This window comes from Xiphophorus maculatus, chromosome 6 (genome assembly GCF_002775205.1).
Source record: "Xiphophorus maculatus strain JP 163 A chromosome 6, X_maculatus-5.0-male, whole genome shotgun sequence".
Lineage (NCBI taxonomy): Eukaryota > Metazoa > Chordata > Actinopteri > Cyprinodontiformes > Poeciliidae > Xiphophorus > Xiphophorus maculatus.
Window position 1 is genome coordinate 27,119,049 of NC_036448.1, and position 15,177 is coordinate 27,134,225.

At 38.9% G+C, this 15,177-nt stretch overlaps 1 protein-coding gene across 1 annotated transcript in view; it reads right to left on the bottom strand.

Moving 5' to 3' along the window:
• The window catches only part of LOC102226630 (receptor-type tyrosine-protein phosphatase N2-like), a 185,846-nt gene that overhangs the window by 131,831 nt on the left and 38,838 nt on the right, over window positions 1–15,177 (bottom strand). The window contains exons 6-10 of the mRNA XM_023335461.1: window positions 13,551–13,824; window positions 11,414–11,725; window positions 10,964–10,992; window positions 8,780–9,153; window positions 4,128–4,214 (exon numbers count right to left, since the gene is read on the bottom strand). Of these exons, the coding sequence (XP_023191229.1) occupies window positions 4,128–4,214; window positions 8,780–9,153; window positions 10,964–10,992; window positions 11,414–11,725; window positions 13,551–13,824 (1,076 nt within the window). The remainder of the gene's footprint in view (window positions 1–4,127; window positions 4,215–8,779; window positions 9,154–10,963; window positions 10,993–11,413; window positions 11,726–13,550; window positions 13,825–15,177) is intronic.

The following is a 15,177-nucleotide window of genomic DNA, read 5'->3' on the forward strand; positions in this document are numbered from 1 at the left end:
CTGCGCTCGCAACAAAAGGAGACCCCCGGCTTACCACCTTTCTTTCTGCATCTATATCTCCCTGCCATTACTCTCGCTTTCTCTACCTCAAATCCATCAGCTTCCCCCCCATGTGTGGCTCCCTCTTTTTATTCCCGGGATAACGGAGCAAAGACAAAAGGTGCATTAGAACAGCAGAACAGTGCGGCCCACCCAGGGACTCAATACAGCAGCCGAGCGACGCGGCAAGGTGCTGGGTGAACAACAGCGGGGGTGGAAAGAGTGTGTAGTGTGGGGGCGAAGCTGTGTGTGTGTAAATCGCGCTACACCAGCCACCCAATCCCCTACCTGCCTGCACACACACGAACATGCACTTCTGTCTCACTACAGCTCCGAGTTCAAGGCAGCTTCCCAAAGCTTTAGTTTACTCAAAACTCAAGAAAAAGTTATTAAATCAAAAATACTGCAGCGATCGACTGCTGCAGAGAAACACCTTTTAGAGGACAAAACCCAGCTGACAAGAGACAAGCTGTGCTGACAAGATAACAGACATTCAAATTATTTATTCAACTCAGATCACCATAATCAAATCTTCATAATTGCCTGGAAGTTAAAAAAAATGTGTGCAAAAGTATAAAGCTTGATATAAAAAAGAGATGACAAAAGCAGGCAACAAGTTCATTTTTCTTTATATTTTTAAGCACGGTTCAACTGGATGGGTTTGCAGACGCCACGTTTATTGTTCCTCCCTAGAATCATGATGTCAGCTTTGCATTGTGCTCCGAAACGGCGCAATTAAAGTAGAGAGTATACATCATACTGTCATTCTTTCGTTTCAAAATAAAGCTAACAAGTAAGAGCAAGCATACAATTTTGGTTCTGAGACGTGAACGCTTCAAACAATTAGCATGTCCCAGAGACTGTGAAAACTCCTGGCATGTAGCGGACAGATCGTTTAAGATGGATCCTGTTCATTTAATACTGTTTTAGAGGCTGGAAAACATTCGGCTCTTCAACTTTTCTTCAACTTTGAATCATGTTACACTGTCATTCCCTCATCAAAAACATTGATTCTTTAATACATATTTGAAAATTCCATTCGGAGGTGAATCAAAGTCAGCTCCCCTAAACTAGTGGCAGCAGCAATTCGCAAACACCTGGAGGAACTTATATAAACTGCTACACTCCTAAGAATGGTTGTAAATGGCATCCTGGAGAAGCATTGTCGTGACTTACTGGAGAAGGAATTTCTAAGAGTAGAAGCTTCTTGAAGAGACATAACATAGTAACTTGACTGGGCTATAAAATGGCGGTATGTGCCTGGAAAATGCATTATGTAAGGGATAGGGGAGCTCAGATTCGATGGCTAGTCAATTAATCAGTGTCGAATTCCTTACCTTTGAGAGGTGTGGAATCGGCCGATAGTTACATGTGAAGCCGATCTTATCTACTAATCTTATCAACCTCTGCAAAGGTGTAAAAATCAGGAGCTGTCCTCTGCTGCTCTCAGTCAGAGAGGTTTGACTCTGACGGGAGACACCGGCCCACCAGGTCATGTCTGCACGTTTGCAGTTAACAGTCATCCCACTGTTACCAACTCAGCGACTTTCTTGCTATATTTAGCAACATGTTAGACAAAATAAATTGGCACTGGCTAAAATTATAATGGGCAGGTCAGGCTTTTTACAGAATAGTAATTGGCAATCGGTCCACCCCTAGTAAGAAAGCAATTCTGTAATACATATTTACTTTTTCTTGAGCTGTATAGAAACCTGTCTGTGTTTTTCTCTGGGGTGTAAATATGACAAAAACTTCATTTTTCAATTGCATTCTTCAAAATGCAAAAGATAAGCGATCATCCCAGTGTGAAAACATCTCAACTCAAAACAGAAAATTCCGTGTTAAACTTAATACAACCTGCAAAGCAGTTTTTCTGTTGTAGCTCATCTAACCGGGGGGAAAAGGTGGAAAAAGGAACGAATCGCTGAGGGAATGATAATAAAACCACAAAGGTACAGTGAGCGAGAAAAGACCAAGTGGGTTCAGACAGAGTTTGGTATCATTAATAAATGATAGCAGTGAGTAGTGGCTTGACTCGTCGGCATGCACAAGCATGTCCTCATCCCATCAGCGCAGGGGGGAAATGTTGAAAGGAAAATAAGTCCACTTGGTTTGCATCTTGCTTTCTTTTCCTTTCTTCACTTCAGGTTTTAAAGCCTTGTGCCTCTCTGCTTTGATCCCACCAGTTTGCCCTCTGTGATCCAACATGCTGGGTGTGGGGGGATGCTGGAGCCGGCACCACTCATCTCTTATGGGGGAGAACATTTGAAAAGTGTTACTGTGTGATGCTCCCCTTTGGGAAGAGGGCCGCCCACTCAGGCCTGCAGGTAGACGGTCAGGAAAGCAAAGCGCAGTATGGACGCCATGAGTCATCCAGACCTCTGCTTCCATGCTGGGCTCTTTTTAGTCTGTGCACACAGTTGGTTGTAATTTTAAATGGCTGCTGAATTGAAGGTTTTCTCTTGACGCAATTCTCATTTCTATTTAACTGCTTTGGCAGTCTGACAGCTGGGAAGGCTTCATGCCCACGGGCACCGTTACATTTCAGGGCAAAGAGGACATTAGAATCATTTTAGAGGCTCGTATTTTTAGTTTCCCATAAGAAACAGGCGGCACTGACATTCTCTGGTAGTTTGTGGGCGTGTGCGTGTGTGGGGGGGTGTGAGTGGTATTGTGCGGTGAGCTTCAAGAAGGTCAAGGCTTTATTTACAAATAAAATGTGATTGTGGTCAATTAAACTTTTGTTGCCTTAAGAGATGATCTATATTAAATGGTTCACTGGAAACTATTGACTAAGCTTATCAGGATTAGTTTGCTTGCTAAATGTGTGAAGAAAAAACTCTAAGACCAGACAAAGACAGTAGAAATATATAATCTAAATGATGTTCCTCAAAACGTAGAGTATGTAACCATCATTTTAGATGTTTTTTTGTTTTTGATCTTTTTATAGGCACTTTTACACTCCATTATTTCGAGCTGATCTGGCAAAAGGCATCAACCAGCTGGAACCAAAAGCGCTTAAAATTTCCACAGAACAGGAGGAAAAATGTTCGACATGTAACTAATCAGGCTGTTAATGTTAAAATGTGATTAATCTGAAAAACTTAACGTGTTAATGTTACATAATGCAGATTAATCACAGAAAAAGCCTCTGCCCTGCAGAGAGATCCTGGGTCAAACCAGCGTGGTACACCGTCTTGTACTGCGGTCAGCAATGCAGAGTCACAAATGTGAACGAAAAGACAAGCGAAGAGAGTCAGAGTGGTGAGTGCAGCGGCAAATTTGACTTTGAAACGTTTTCCTTCCACCAAAGCACAAGCAGTTTATAACCAACATTTTTAATTGCCTTTGGAAAAGTGACTTCTTTTAAACCTTCCAGAAGACACAAACCTGAAAAGCTGATTTGTTTGGTTTGAGATAAAACATTTTATGAAAAAAGAAAAAATGTTACATTTCAAGCTTACAAAGTGAAGCGTAGTGATCAATAGTTATTAATCACAGTGGTGGAGTGTGACTGATCTGATCAAATCTTTTAATCAATTAATGGCAAAAGTAATATTTCATAGGGTGGCAGTTATTTTAACAGAATGTTAAGCTAATGCTAAATAAATGCAAAAAGTGTCTTAATTGGGGTTGAATTTCATAGAGGACTTCTTAATTTTAATTTCCAAGGTTGCTTATAATCTAAAGCCCCGACTAAACATTGGAGACATTTAGGATAAAATGTCCGTCCCCATGACAGGATGTGGCGCCAATGAAAACGTTGTAGTAGGTACGCCAGGCCAGGCATTTAAAACTCAGTTTATTTCAGAAACTGACCTATTTTTTTTCTATATATATAAAAAAAAAAACAACACTTTTTTTACATAATCTAATTTGGAAAATTATGTATGTATTTAAACTAACAAGCGTAATCAGTTCACCTTAGAAGAAAATAATGTATTGCCAAAATTTGTGGCAGTTTGTATAAACCTCACACTCTGAAGCAAATATTTTTATATGACCAAACACCAGTAAAACCAGTAGGAAGGATGGAAACAGCTGCATTTAACTACTGAATGATGAGTTTAAAAGAAGAAGATACGTACAAGAGCTCAGCGAAATCTGTCATCTGGATATTTGCCCGATGAGCCAAGATCTCCATCAGGTGAAGGCCTTCGTCTGTCTGCAGCCGACTGCGGGTGACGAAAAGATGGACATCAGAGAACAAACAAAAAAAAATAGTTTCCTCTTTTCACAAAGAAGTAAATTAACAGTGATCAATATTTTTATTGACACATCACAGCAGTAATGTTTTTATAATTATAAAAGGAATATACCAAAAGAATGTTGAACCTGATCTATTTTTATTATTCTACTTGCAGGTAGAAATGGAAGAAAATAGAAGAACTAATAAGCGAAGACATGAGCAACAAAAAAAAAAAAACATCTCACATCGCTATTAAGTTGGATCCAGTGATGGAAGTTAGGAAGAACTTGCTGACAGATTTGACTTTTGCAGGAAAGGAGGTCAGAAAAGGTGCAAGGTGGGGAAGTGGGAGCGCTGTGTGGTGAATACAGAGGAGGCGAGGAAGGTCAAAGACAGAAAGCTTGTTATCACCTCCTCATTTTATGTCCGTCTCTTTTCAGTTTGTTCTGACAACAGATGACACAGTCAGGACCCAAACACAAATGAAGCAGGTCTGACTGCAACAAAAATAAGAATGCGGCGCGACCTGTGGGGTGCACAGAGTGGGTCGACGGCAGACGGTCTGACCTCCACTGTATGGAAAATAAAAACCTTCATCCTGCAATTTGATTGGCTTTTCTAGACGGTATATTTTTGGTGGACATTTCTGCCCAATGACATTTATTAATGCAACTTTTAGTCCCTAAACTTTGATTGTACGTCTCTTGATGAAAGCAAAATGATGAGTAAATGAGGGGCACCGTCACCTCGTGTTACTGAGGACCATCTTGTAAAAACTACACCCTGATAACATGGGGTTGCATTTTATATTTGAAGTTGAACATTTTTGCATCATTGAACTTTCACTGAACACCAGCTGCTGCTCTTATTTTGGTTCACATACAGAATGTCATTTCTATGAGCCAAATCTGATCAAATTTCCTTTGAGGTTTAACTTAAGTACAAAAAAAAAACATTAATAAAAACAAACTGAAAAAAATATGTGTGACACTTCTGCTAGAAATGACAAGTTTTTAGTTATTTCATCATGCATTCCCAGTTTAATGCTGCATTAGATGGCAATTTATAAAAGATAATTCTGGATTAAAAATCTGAATATATAACTTCAAGCCTTACATTACAAATATACAGCAGCATATCAGAGTCAATGTAAATAAAAATAAGTAAAAAAGATATCACCAAGTTAAAAGAAATTGTAGAAAAACAAGTTTTTTTAGCTTCTTTTCTGAGAAAGTCTCAGAAATTTTGAACATTTGAAAACATTTGACTTTTGAAACAAATGTTCATGTTTTTGTTGTAGAAAATTTCTGAGATTAATCTTAAAACTTCTTTACATTTTTTAATGGTCTACAGTGGTCCATTTAAAGCTTTCTTATAAACTAAGCTTTAAATGAATAAAGGTGGGTGTAATGTTATTCATTGTTCTGCTCTTATAAGTTCAATTCAATCTAGTTGCCGGTGGTGAATATTTAACATTTTGTTTTTAAAGAGAGAGAACAACTTAAATACAAACACTTTGACACAATAAGTAAAACCTGGCTGACATTAATTGACATTTTCATCTTGTTGTTTGTGTTTCAGGAGGGAGAGGTGATGAAGGAAACAAGTGATGTCAGTTGTGTGATTATTTTTTCACGGTGTTGAAATGTTACCTACCTACCAACATTCAATATTAAGATATTGGTCCGAATTTTCAGATCGGTGCATGTTTACATAAAAGTGCTCCAAATCTGAAGAAAACTTGTAGCATTTCTGTACAGTGTAAACCCACTGACATCTCACCGAAGTGGAAACAATCTTACACAATAAGGCTCAAGTCATTAAAAAGTCCATTGAACCAGTCTGAGTGTGTGCAGAAGGCCGGCGGAACAAGCAGAGAGTTTGTTTTATGTGTGTTTGTGTGGTGTGGATGGGAGACCTGATTAAAGATCAATATCCCAGCTCTAAACTAATTGCTTCCTATGTGCCGTGACCTCATCTGACCCCACCTCCAGCCCCCCTTTCTGGTTCAGCTGACTTCAAACTGAGAAAGAACCTGTAGATACCTCCAGGTCGCATCATCTTTTTGCAAACAGGTCAGAGACTTGCTGTAAATTTTGAGAAGTTATGTTTTTCAGCGCAGCAACTGGTGATTTACAGACCTGCTGTTCAAGGTTTTCTTCCTCATGTAAGCACAAGATGATCTCATGCTCCGATCCCTCTGACACTAATATCAAAAACATTTAAGGATGAATTTATTGTCCAGAAATTGCGCTGAAAATAAACTAACAGTGGGAAAAAGCAGCTGTACGCCTAAGTAAACCAGTTCATAGAATATGGTGGATTGTGTCAGACTTACTGCTGACAGAAAACCTGATTTTGTTCGATTTCTCTTCCCTGAGCCTGGAAAGCAGACAGCAGCTCCGCCAGCCCACATGCTATGAGTCAGTGTGGCGTCGTGCAGAGCAGCAGCCTCTGAGCTGACATCGGTGATCACTGCTGCTGCCTGCAGATGCAGAGAGCTGACAGCTGCTACAGAGACGTCAGCTCCACGCCACACTGTGGGCCGTGTCGTGATCCGTCTGAGAAACCACACTCAGACTACAGGGGGTTCCCCTCACACTTAGGAGCTTTGATCAATTTCAATGCACACTTTCTAACATAAAGGTATTCTCCATTTTAGGTATAAGAACACAGATTTGATGTTAGTATCTGTATCGGTCCTGATATGGAAAAAAATTCTAGATCGGTATCAGTGTCTGATCCATAACAGCAAATCCATTCAGTCTAATTCAGTAGTTCTCAAATCTTTGCATTATTTGACCGATTTTTCTAGTGAATGGAGAGAATAAAGTTTAGGATTGGTCTCCCAGCAGCAGTCTGTAGTCAAACTGGTTTTCAATCATACTTTTGTCAATGGAAGAAATACAGAATAAATACGGCGGCACAATTCATATCGCTAGACTGTTTGGAGTCTAATAATTCTTCACTAATATATTCCAGGTGTTTTGAACTTACATTTTATATGCCAATGTAATATTTAACCAATTATATCGATTCTCATGGGTCAAGATGCTCACACTGGACACAAATGACATTGCCAAGATGCTAAAGGTCACAGTAATGGAAACACAGACGAAAGCAGGCATATATTGTTCCCAATATTGATTTTGCAATATTTATGTCACTGTAAGATCATGCAGCCCTACTGGAAATCATTCAGTTATATGCTTCACATATATTAACCTCTACATTTTCTCACTAGTGAATTGCAAGGGACTTTGGTTCATGTTAACATTTGAATTTCAGACATGTTACTTGCAAAGGTCAAGAGAAGCAGAAGTGAATAAGGAAGGATTGGAGAGAGAAATGTGTAAAATACTCTAAAGATGTTGACATCTGCCCTGGAGAAGAAACTGGACCTTCTGCTAACTAGAAGGTAAAACGGCTTTTCTGTGTCTTCCTGTAGTTGTAAATATAAAATATCAATAATATTTTAAGTATTAACATCAAGGGGCTTGGTTGTGGTGGCGCAGGGGTTTAGCACGCCCCACGTTTGGAGGTCACGTTTGGTCCTCGACGCGGACATCGCGGGTTCGACTCCCGGTCCCGGCGACCTTTGCCGCATGTCTTCCCCCCTCTTTCCTGTCTGCCTACTGTCACAAAAAATACAAGCCACTAGCGCCGCAAAAACTCTTTGGAGAAAAAAATGGAAAAAAAAAAAAAAAGTATTAACATCAAAACTTCACTTAGAAAAATGGAATGACTGAACATGAGTCTAACAGAGCTTTTTATGTGCATATGAAGGAACCACAGAGTAAAGAAAAGACCATGAAGAGGAAGAAAGCCCAGAGTGTAGATACTGCACTTCTGTTTGTCAAATGTTAAGGCATAAGAACATCTGTATGTTGTTTCTTTTTACGCAACACAAAGGCTTATTCAGCTTTAGAGCAAAACTGGGACTTCTAAGTAAAATTGAATGGACTGAGATTAGAGTAAACACTGAACTTATAACACAATGATCAGTTTTATAAGATGGAGCAGGGTGAAGGAAGAAGGTCCTGCTCATTGTGTTTTCAGTGTGAATCTTTGGCTGTGACCTCCAACACAACATTTATGGATTTTCTGCTTAATAGCTTTGAATGAAGGTAATAAGATGAAAAGATGGAAAGACGCACGCCACCAAGACCTTGAGGGCTGCACCTGCAGCAGCAGAAACACAAGACCAAGGATTTCAACAAACCTTCGGTCTAAAACTTCAGCCATAAAGTAATCAATGCAACTCACTCACGTGTATGCAGCACATGTTCTGATGTTTAAAAAAGTAAAACATGGGAAACATGGATAAGAAAATTAACTTCAAACACTTTTTTCCAAACCACAGATTATAAACAATCTTGACACCAGTGAATTAAAAGAAAATGTCACACTGACCAAGGATGAAAGTTATCTTCAACTCAGTATTTGCAATTTCGATTCTTAGCACTTCACAATAAACAGAACAGAAGTCTCTCTGGAAGAAGATGCTCATCATCTCTTATATTTGGATGATCTGTGTAACTCATTACTCACTCCGTGTCTGTGATGACGTAGCCGAAAACGTCGTCGTCCGGCTTCTTCCTGTCCGTTTTGACGTCCAGCTGCAGCTCCGGCGCGTGAATCGTCTTCTTGTGCGGCTCCTCGTAGACGAGCGAGGCGGGCGGAGGCACCACCTCCTTGATCCAGCCAGCAACCTCTGATACCTCCTCCACCGACTGGGTGGTGTCCTTCTTCTGCACCGCCACTGCTGCCTCGCTGGTGTGACTTTGGACGTTCTCCAGGCCCACCTGCCGGCTCCTGGGGGCCGCCGCCGCGACGTCGTAGCGGCTTCTGACTGACGAAGGATCGGAAAGAGAGGATTTGTCCAGGTAGGCCAGGAGTTTGTTGAAGAGGCTGTTGCTCTGAGCCTGGAGGGAAGATACAAGGACATTTCTATTGGGTGAATAAAATTAAATAAAGTCATGCAATTAAAACTTGAAAATTTCTCTTTGTACAATCCAGTGGCGTCACTACGCCGATTCTAAGGGGGGCTGAATCCCCTCTAAAGTATTCTTTAGCCCCCCTTAATAATTTGGTGGGTTTTTGTTATGGTTTGGTTTTTTACAAAAAACTGCAAAATTCAGAATAATGTGGGCAGAATGTGAGTAAATAATCACAAAGTAAGCCCCTTTGTCCTTAAAACAATGCAAAAGTCTTCCTCTGTGATTCTCTCTGAGTTGTAGAATTTATAAAGTAAATTGTTTCTTTTTGTTTTTAAATAAATTTGATAATTTGAATGAAAAACATAAGTACTTTTTTGTACTTATTTTAATCAAGTTGTAACATTAAGTCATCCATAACTTAAAAAAAATTGATGAGCTATTATTTTAAATTCTGAAATTCTGAATTTATTTTATAAATTCAGCAAAATAAAGAAAGAAAAATAAAAATTTCTTTGTGATAGTCTGCAGCCAACAAAGACCTTGAGGATAAAAAACATTTATGCACTTTATGGTGCAAAAACATCTTTGATTCATCAGCTACTAAGTGAAGTTGCTTAAAAGAAAAACTGAAATTCATAAAACTGATTCTTAAGTTCAAATCCTTGAGAGAGAGTAAAAAACCCAAAGAACATCTGATAAGGTCAGTCTAAATTCTAAGAGTGAAAAAAATCACAGAAAAAAACAGAAACTACATTTGATCAACACTTATTTCTATACAAATATGACAAATAATGTCGAGTAAAAATACATTTGGACCTTAAATCCAACTGTAAATATTTATAGAAGTAGAAAATACTGTACAGAACTGTATTGTGATAAAGTTAAATTTCAGTATTTGATTGATTGTTATGGGGTAAATTGACTGCCATCAGTCCCCGATACAGTATTGATTTAAAGGTCTGAATCCTGACCAGATACTGATTTAAAACATTTACCGTTAAATACCAAAACTGTTCTTCCTGAAAGCATTTAAAAACCTTTTAAACTCCAGAAGTTTCTGGTCCCTAAACTTCAAACACTCGATTTATTCTTTTGTATTTTTCCGTGACATATCTTTGGATCTTTGGTTGAGACTGTTTAACAGCTGTGAGTTCTGTCGATGTTAACGTGTTGGCAGTCTGCAGCTACAGGTGTGATGAGATAATTGCTGGAATCGAATTAAAAGCTAACCTGTCAGTGTCCGTACTGATCGCCATTACAATGCGCCATTATTCTGCAGGTCCTGACTTCAGGCTAATTGTTCGTCTTGTCAGGAACTGAATGTCACAACAGCAGAAACACTGGAACCAAAATCCACTTTCGTTCCGTCTTTAAGCAATCCGAAATCTAATCTGACGAACTCAGAATGTGCTGAGGATCGACAGGAAGAAGCAGACTGTCTGGATTGAACTCAAACTGCTACAACACTTCATGTTCCCACAGCATGACTTCTCCTGTCAGCACTTGTAGGTAAGACTTGTCAAATCAGATTCAAATGTTTTTATTTGACAATAAGCAACACTGAAAATCTAGATAATGACAAAATCCATGCAGAGCTCGACACCGTCTGACACGCAGATATTTAGACAAGATGTACAAAACTAGACTTTGTAGATTTTCCATAAAATATAATCAGCCTCTGAAAGGACTGCCATGTTTCTTCAGTTATTAGTTTTTAATTTAACATTCCAGCCATGCAAAAAACATTTACAGTTTTCTGTAAGGTTGAAGGACATCGCAGGTTCTGATTGCTTACCAGATCATCCGCTGCATCTGTGTGCCGTTCTGTTGGGAGAAACAAATTGTTTTCAAGAAAATTAAAATATGTGAATATGGTTTTTACACAAAAATTAATACTTCAAAATGCATTTGTTTAAACCAGATTTTAGCTTTGTCCTAAAAAAAAAACCCAAAATGTAAATGATTATCATTTAGATACTCAGCAAGCCAAGCTGTAATATTTAAGTAAACAACATTTATTCCCTCCATGTTAAATGAGCTTTATAGTTGCAGCCATTATGGAAGCACTTTTAGACCTAATGGCCTCGTTCGGCAAACAGCCATTAACAGACTGTTTATGTTCTGCTCTGGATGAAAACCGTCTTTGCTTCCACACTAATTTTTATTTTTTGATTGGAAACAAGCTTTCAAACATTCCTTTAGTGCTGTATGATGTTAAAACAGAAGTGAATATAGTAAAATGTACCTTGAAGCAATGCCAGTGGTAACGGCGTGCTTTCCTGAGGCTCAGGGTTCAGAGTGGGAACGTTCTGCAGCAGCACTTCATCCTCCTCAGCTCTGGAAGCCTCCTGACTCGAGTCGCTCTGCTCTCCCTCCAGGTCTCTGAGTCCGGGCCCTCGATCCCGGCTCAGAGGCCGGTCCGGTCCCTGGTCTTGGTCCACCACCACTAGAGCGTCGGCGATCAGGCTGGAGAGCTGGCTCAGGTCCTGCGGCGTCAGGCTGTCCACGTCCACATGCTGTCTGCCCACGTTCTTCACCACCTTCTCTATGAACCGCTCTGCAGAGGAGACACAGCCTCATAACACGTACAAAACATGTTCCAACTTAACTAGAGGTTTGGTTTATTTCAAAGCTACAGCCAACAACAAAACACCTTATTTTACCCCTTTTTAAAATTTCATTAACTCAATAAATATGAATAATTCATGTAACAAAAGAAAACTTGAATGAGAGGAGCAGAAAGAAGAATAAACTTATATCTGCCACCTATTCACAAAAAGAAAATTAGTTTTTAAGTTCAGACTATTACAGAAACTTCAAATAACACAAGAAATACATACAAAGAAAGAAAAAGATACACAAGACATCAGCTTATTCAATGCCATATTGCTTTTTCATAACGGCTTTCAAATTTTTTCTAAATGCAGAAATAGATTTATAGATAGTTGCATAAACTGACACCGTCATCGCCATTCTGAATCTAATTTTTTTTGAAAATCTCAATGTCTTTTAAGTTGCATTTGCTTTCTCGTTTTACAAATCCGTTTGGAATATTGCTTAAAAATAATATGATCAATTCATGAAGTTTCAAAAAGTTTTAACTGCATAAATGTGTAAACATTTATAGTCTCTATAAATGAAAATGATTAGGAATGTTGATCCATCTGAACCTTAAACTGAATTTACAACAAATATTTTACTGAGCATTTAAATATTCAGGTAACAGGTTTTTTGTCAATATTTTGTCTAATTTTGGCCTGATTTATTTTTTGGTGTGTGTATATTGTGTCTTTGTCAGCCAAGTAGAATATATGGGTGTCTATAGAAACAGATCTAAATACTTCGAGACTGTCTGACAAGGTTAAACCAAGTAAATAAAATAATTTACCCAGAACAAATTTAATGTTTAAGTTAAGGATGTTTCTACAGAGTCATCCTTTGATTACTTTGACTTTATTTACAAGAGGTGAAGACTGCATTCAAATGACCAACAAATGCTTGCCGTATTGGAAGCTTAGTTGTACACATAAAGTCAAACAGAAAGGTTGAGAAGAACAATAAACTAGAATTTGAATTTGAATGAGGCATGGTTTTTATATGGAATTCAACCAGAAGATTTCTATGATCACATCTGCATTTTCTGAAGATTTTATTTGAAACAGCAGAGAGGCTTGGAGAAATACTAAATGGATTTTAGACAGAGATTTTTTTTCCAGCTAAGGAAATGTGCAGCATCATGCTGAGAGCGCATAATGTTGCTATAACAGTGTAGAGAGTGACGGCAGCACAGTGGAAGACATTTTTGCTTCCTCATTCATTTCAGAGACGTTGTGCTGTGTTGGTACAGCTGCACTCTCAGCTGGGTTCCAGCAGAAAGCTGCACTGAACAAAAGATGATCATTTACATATGATGGGGAGTTTGGGGGAGATGTCCTTCAGTTCAATGTTCCACCATCAGGGAATGCTGCGTGTTGGCAAAACAACAACTAATTGATTTCCTGAAACTAAAAATATGTTAATCTACAAGAGGATTAGAGCCACTGGAAAAAATAAAATGTAAAAATATGACTTTTTTACTCAGAATCCTGACTTTAATGTCAAAATTCAGACTTTAATCTCAGAATCCTGTCTAATCTTCTGAGATCAAAAGATTAAAAGTCAGATTTTGATCTTAGAAGATATTAAAGTCAGATTTCTTTTTTCCAGTGCCCCTAATCCTCTTCCACAGTTAAACAGTCCTGTGGTTTTCACATAAACTTCCCTCAGATTAAAGAGAAGCTTATAAATCTGCTCTCCAGTTTTGTCCGTTAACTTCCAAATTTAACTCTATGTATTCTCTTTGTACTCTTTTTGATTAAATGTAAAGCGTTTAAGACACACACCATCCACAGATGTGAGCGGCTCCTTGGCTGAAGCTGCAGAAGGACTTCCCGTCTTCACCAGCCTGGACTGTGGCGTCTCCTTCTTGAACCCGGGATTTTCTACGCCGCTGTTGTAGAAGGGCCTGAGCCGAGGAGAGGCAGCTTCCTGCTTCATCCTAGCGCTGTGCAGAGCGAGACGCGCGGAGAGAAACCGCCTCAGGGCCGCCAGGAGAAGGTCCCCATCTGCCTGCGAGGCGAGCAGCTGGCTGGAGAGCGGCTTCTGCTTCTGCAGCGGCTAGAAACGGAAAAAAGATGAGAAGCTGGAGTGAAAAGATTTGAGCTGACAACATGATTGTGGAGAGATGGAAGCCTACAAGGATCCCCGACTGAACAGGCATGACATGCAGCAGACTCACTTAATTGAGTCATCCTTTTTGTTAGTGGCTGCCCTGTTCCAGGGTAAAATATTTTAGTATCTTAGATAAAAAGCGTAATTTTTTAAAAACTATGAAAACAATGACAGAAATACAGAAGAGGATTAGAGCCACTGAAAAACAAAAGATAAATTCCGACTTTAATTTTCTGCAATTAAAGAAATGAAAAGCACTACTCATTAAATTCAGTGAAACGTCAACTATTCAGGGAACATAAATTCATCAACTACTGGAATAAACTTTCATGCATGTCAATTATCATGACATGTAAGATACTAACAATAATAGAGAATCTACAACTCCACTTGACTTCATAATTTTCTTTGATATTGTCAAGAACCAGATTAAAGTCCCTATCATACATTATAGAAACAGATCTTTGGACAGATGTTTGCCTGTAGTTAAATATTGCACAATAATAACCAAGGGTTATGAGGTATTACAGGTTTTTTTTTTTTTAAATAAGCAAATAACTTCTTCACCACACTTTAAAGGTTTTATTAAACATCTTTATTCCAGAAGCAGAATTTAAATTGATAAAACTAATACAATGGTATTAGTTTAATCAAACTAATAAATTAGTATTAGCTTTAATAATACTAAAACTAAGAATAAATGGTTTATTCTTTCACCATTTAACTAAAATACATCAGATTTATTACAAACATTTTGCATCTTGATGCCAGAAAACACGTTTTAGCACTAATACAAATATCAGATGAGCCCAAACAATAGAGCTGGAAAAAGCCACGGTCTTGAGAAGTTATTAATTCTCTTATAAAATTACATTAGTGAATTCATCTGCAACAACAAAAGCGAGTCGTCACCGCCAGCTCCATTAACGCCCACACTAGACAAGAAGCAGCACCTGCTTGAGTAATGGCAAAATTACAATAAACGGCTCCTCTCACTTGCCATGCATAATGATTTGTGTGTGCAGACTCCCACCAGGTATCAGCTTTTTCCATCTATTTGCAGTGCCTGTGCCCTGCAGGCCCCCTTCAGTCCAACTGGCCCCATTGTTTTCACTTCCAAACAGGTGAATCTGGACTGAAGGTCATCAAAGCCCTGAGCGCTGCCTGTGGGCTTTGCCCTGCTGCAGCCTCAGAACAATCTCCCAGCAGGAAGTAGAGCCCTCTGAGGACCCGGCGGAGCCACGAGTCAAGTCATGAGTTATTAATGGGAGGAATGAACTTGTTAACTCCAATACAGTG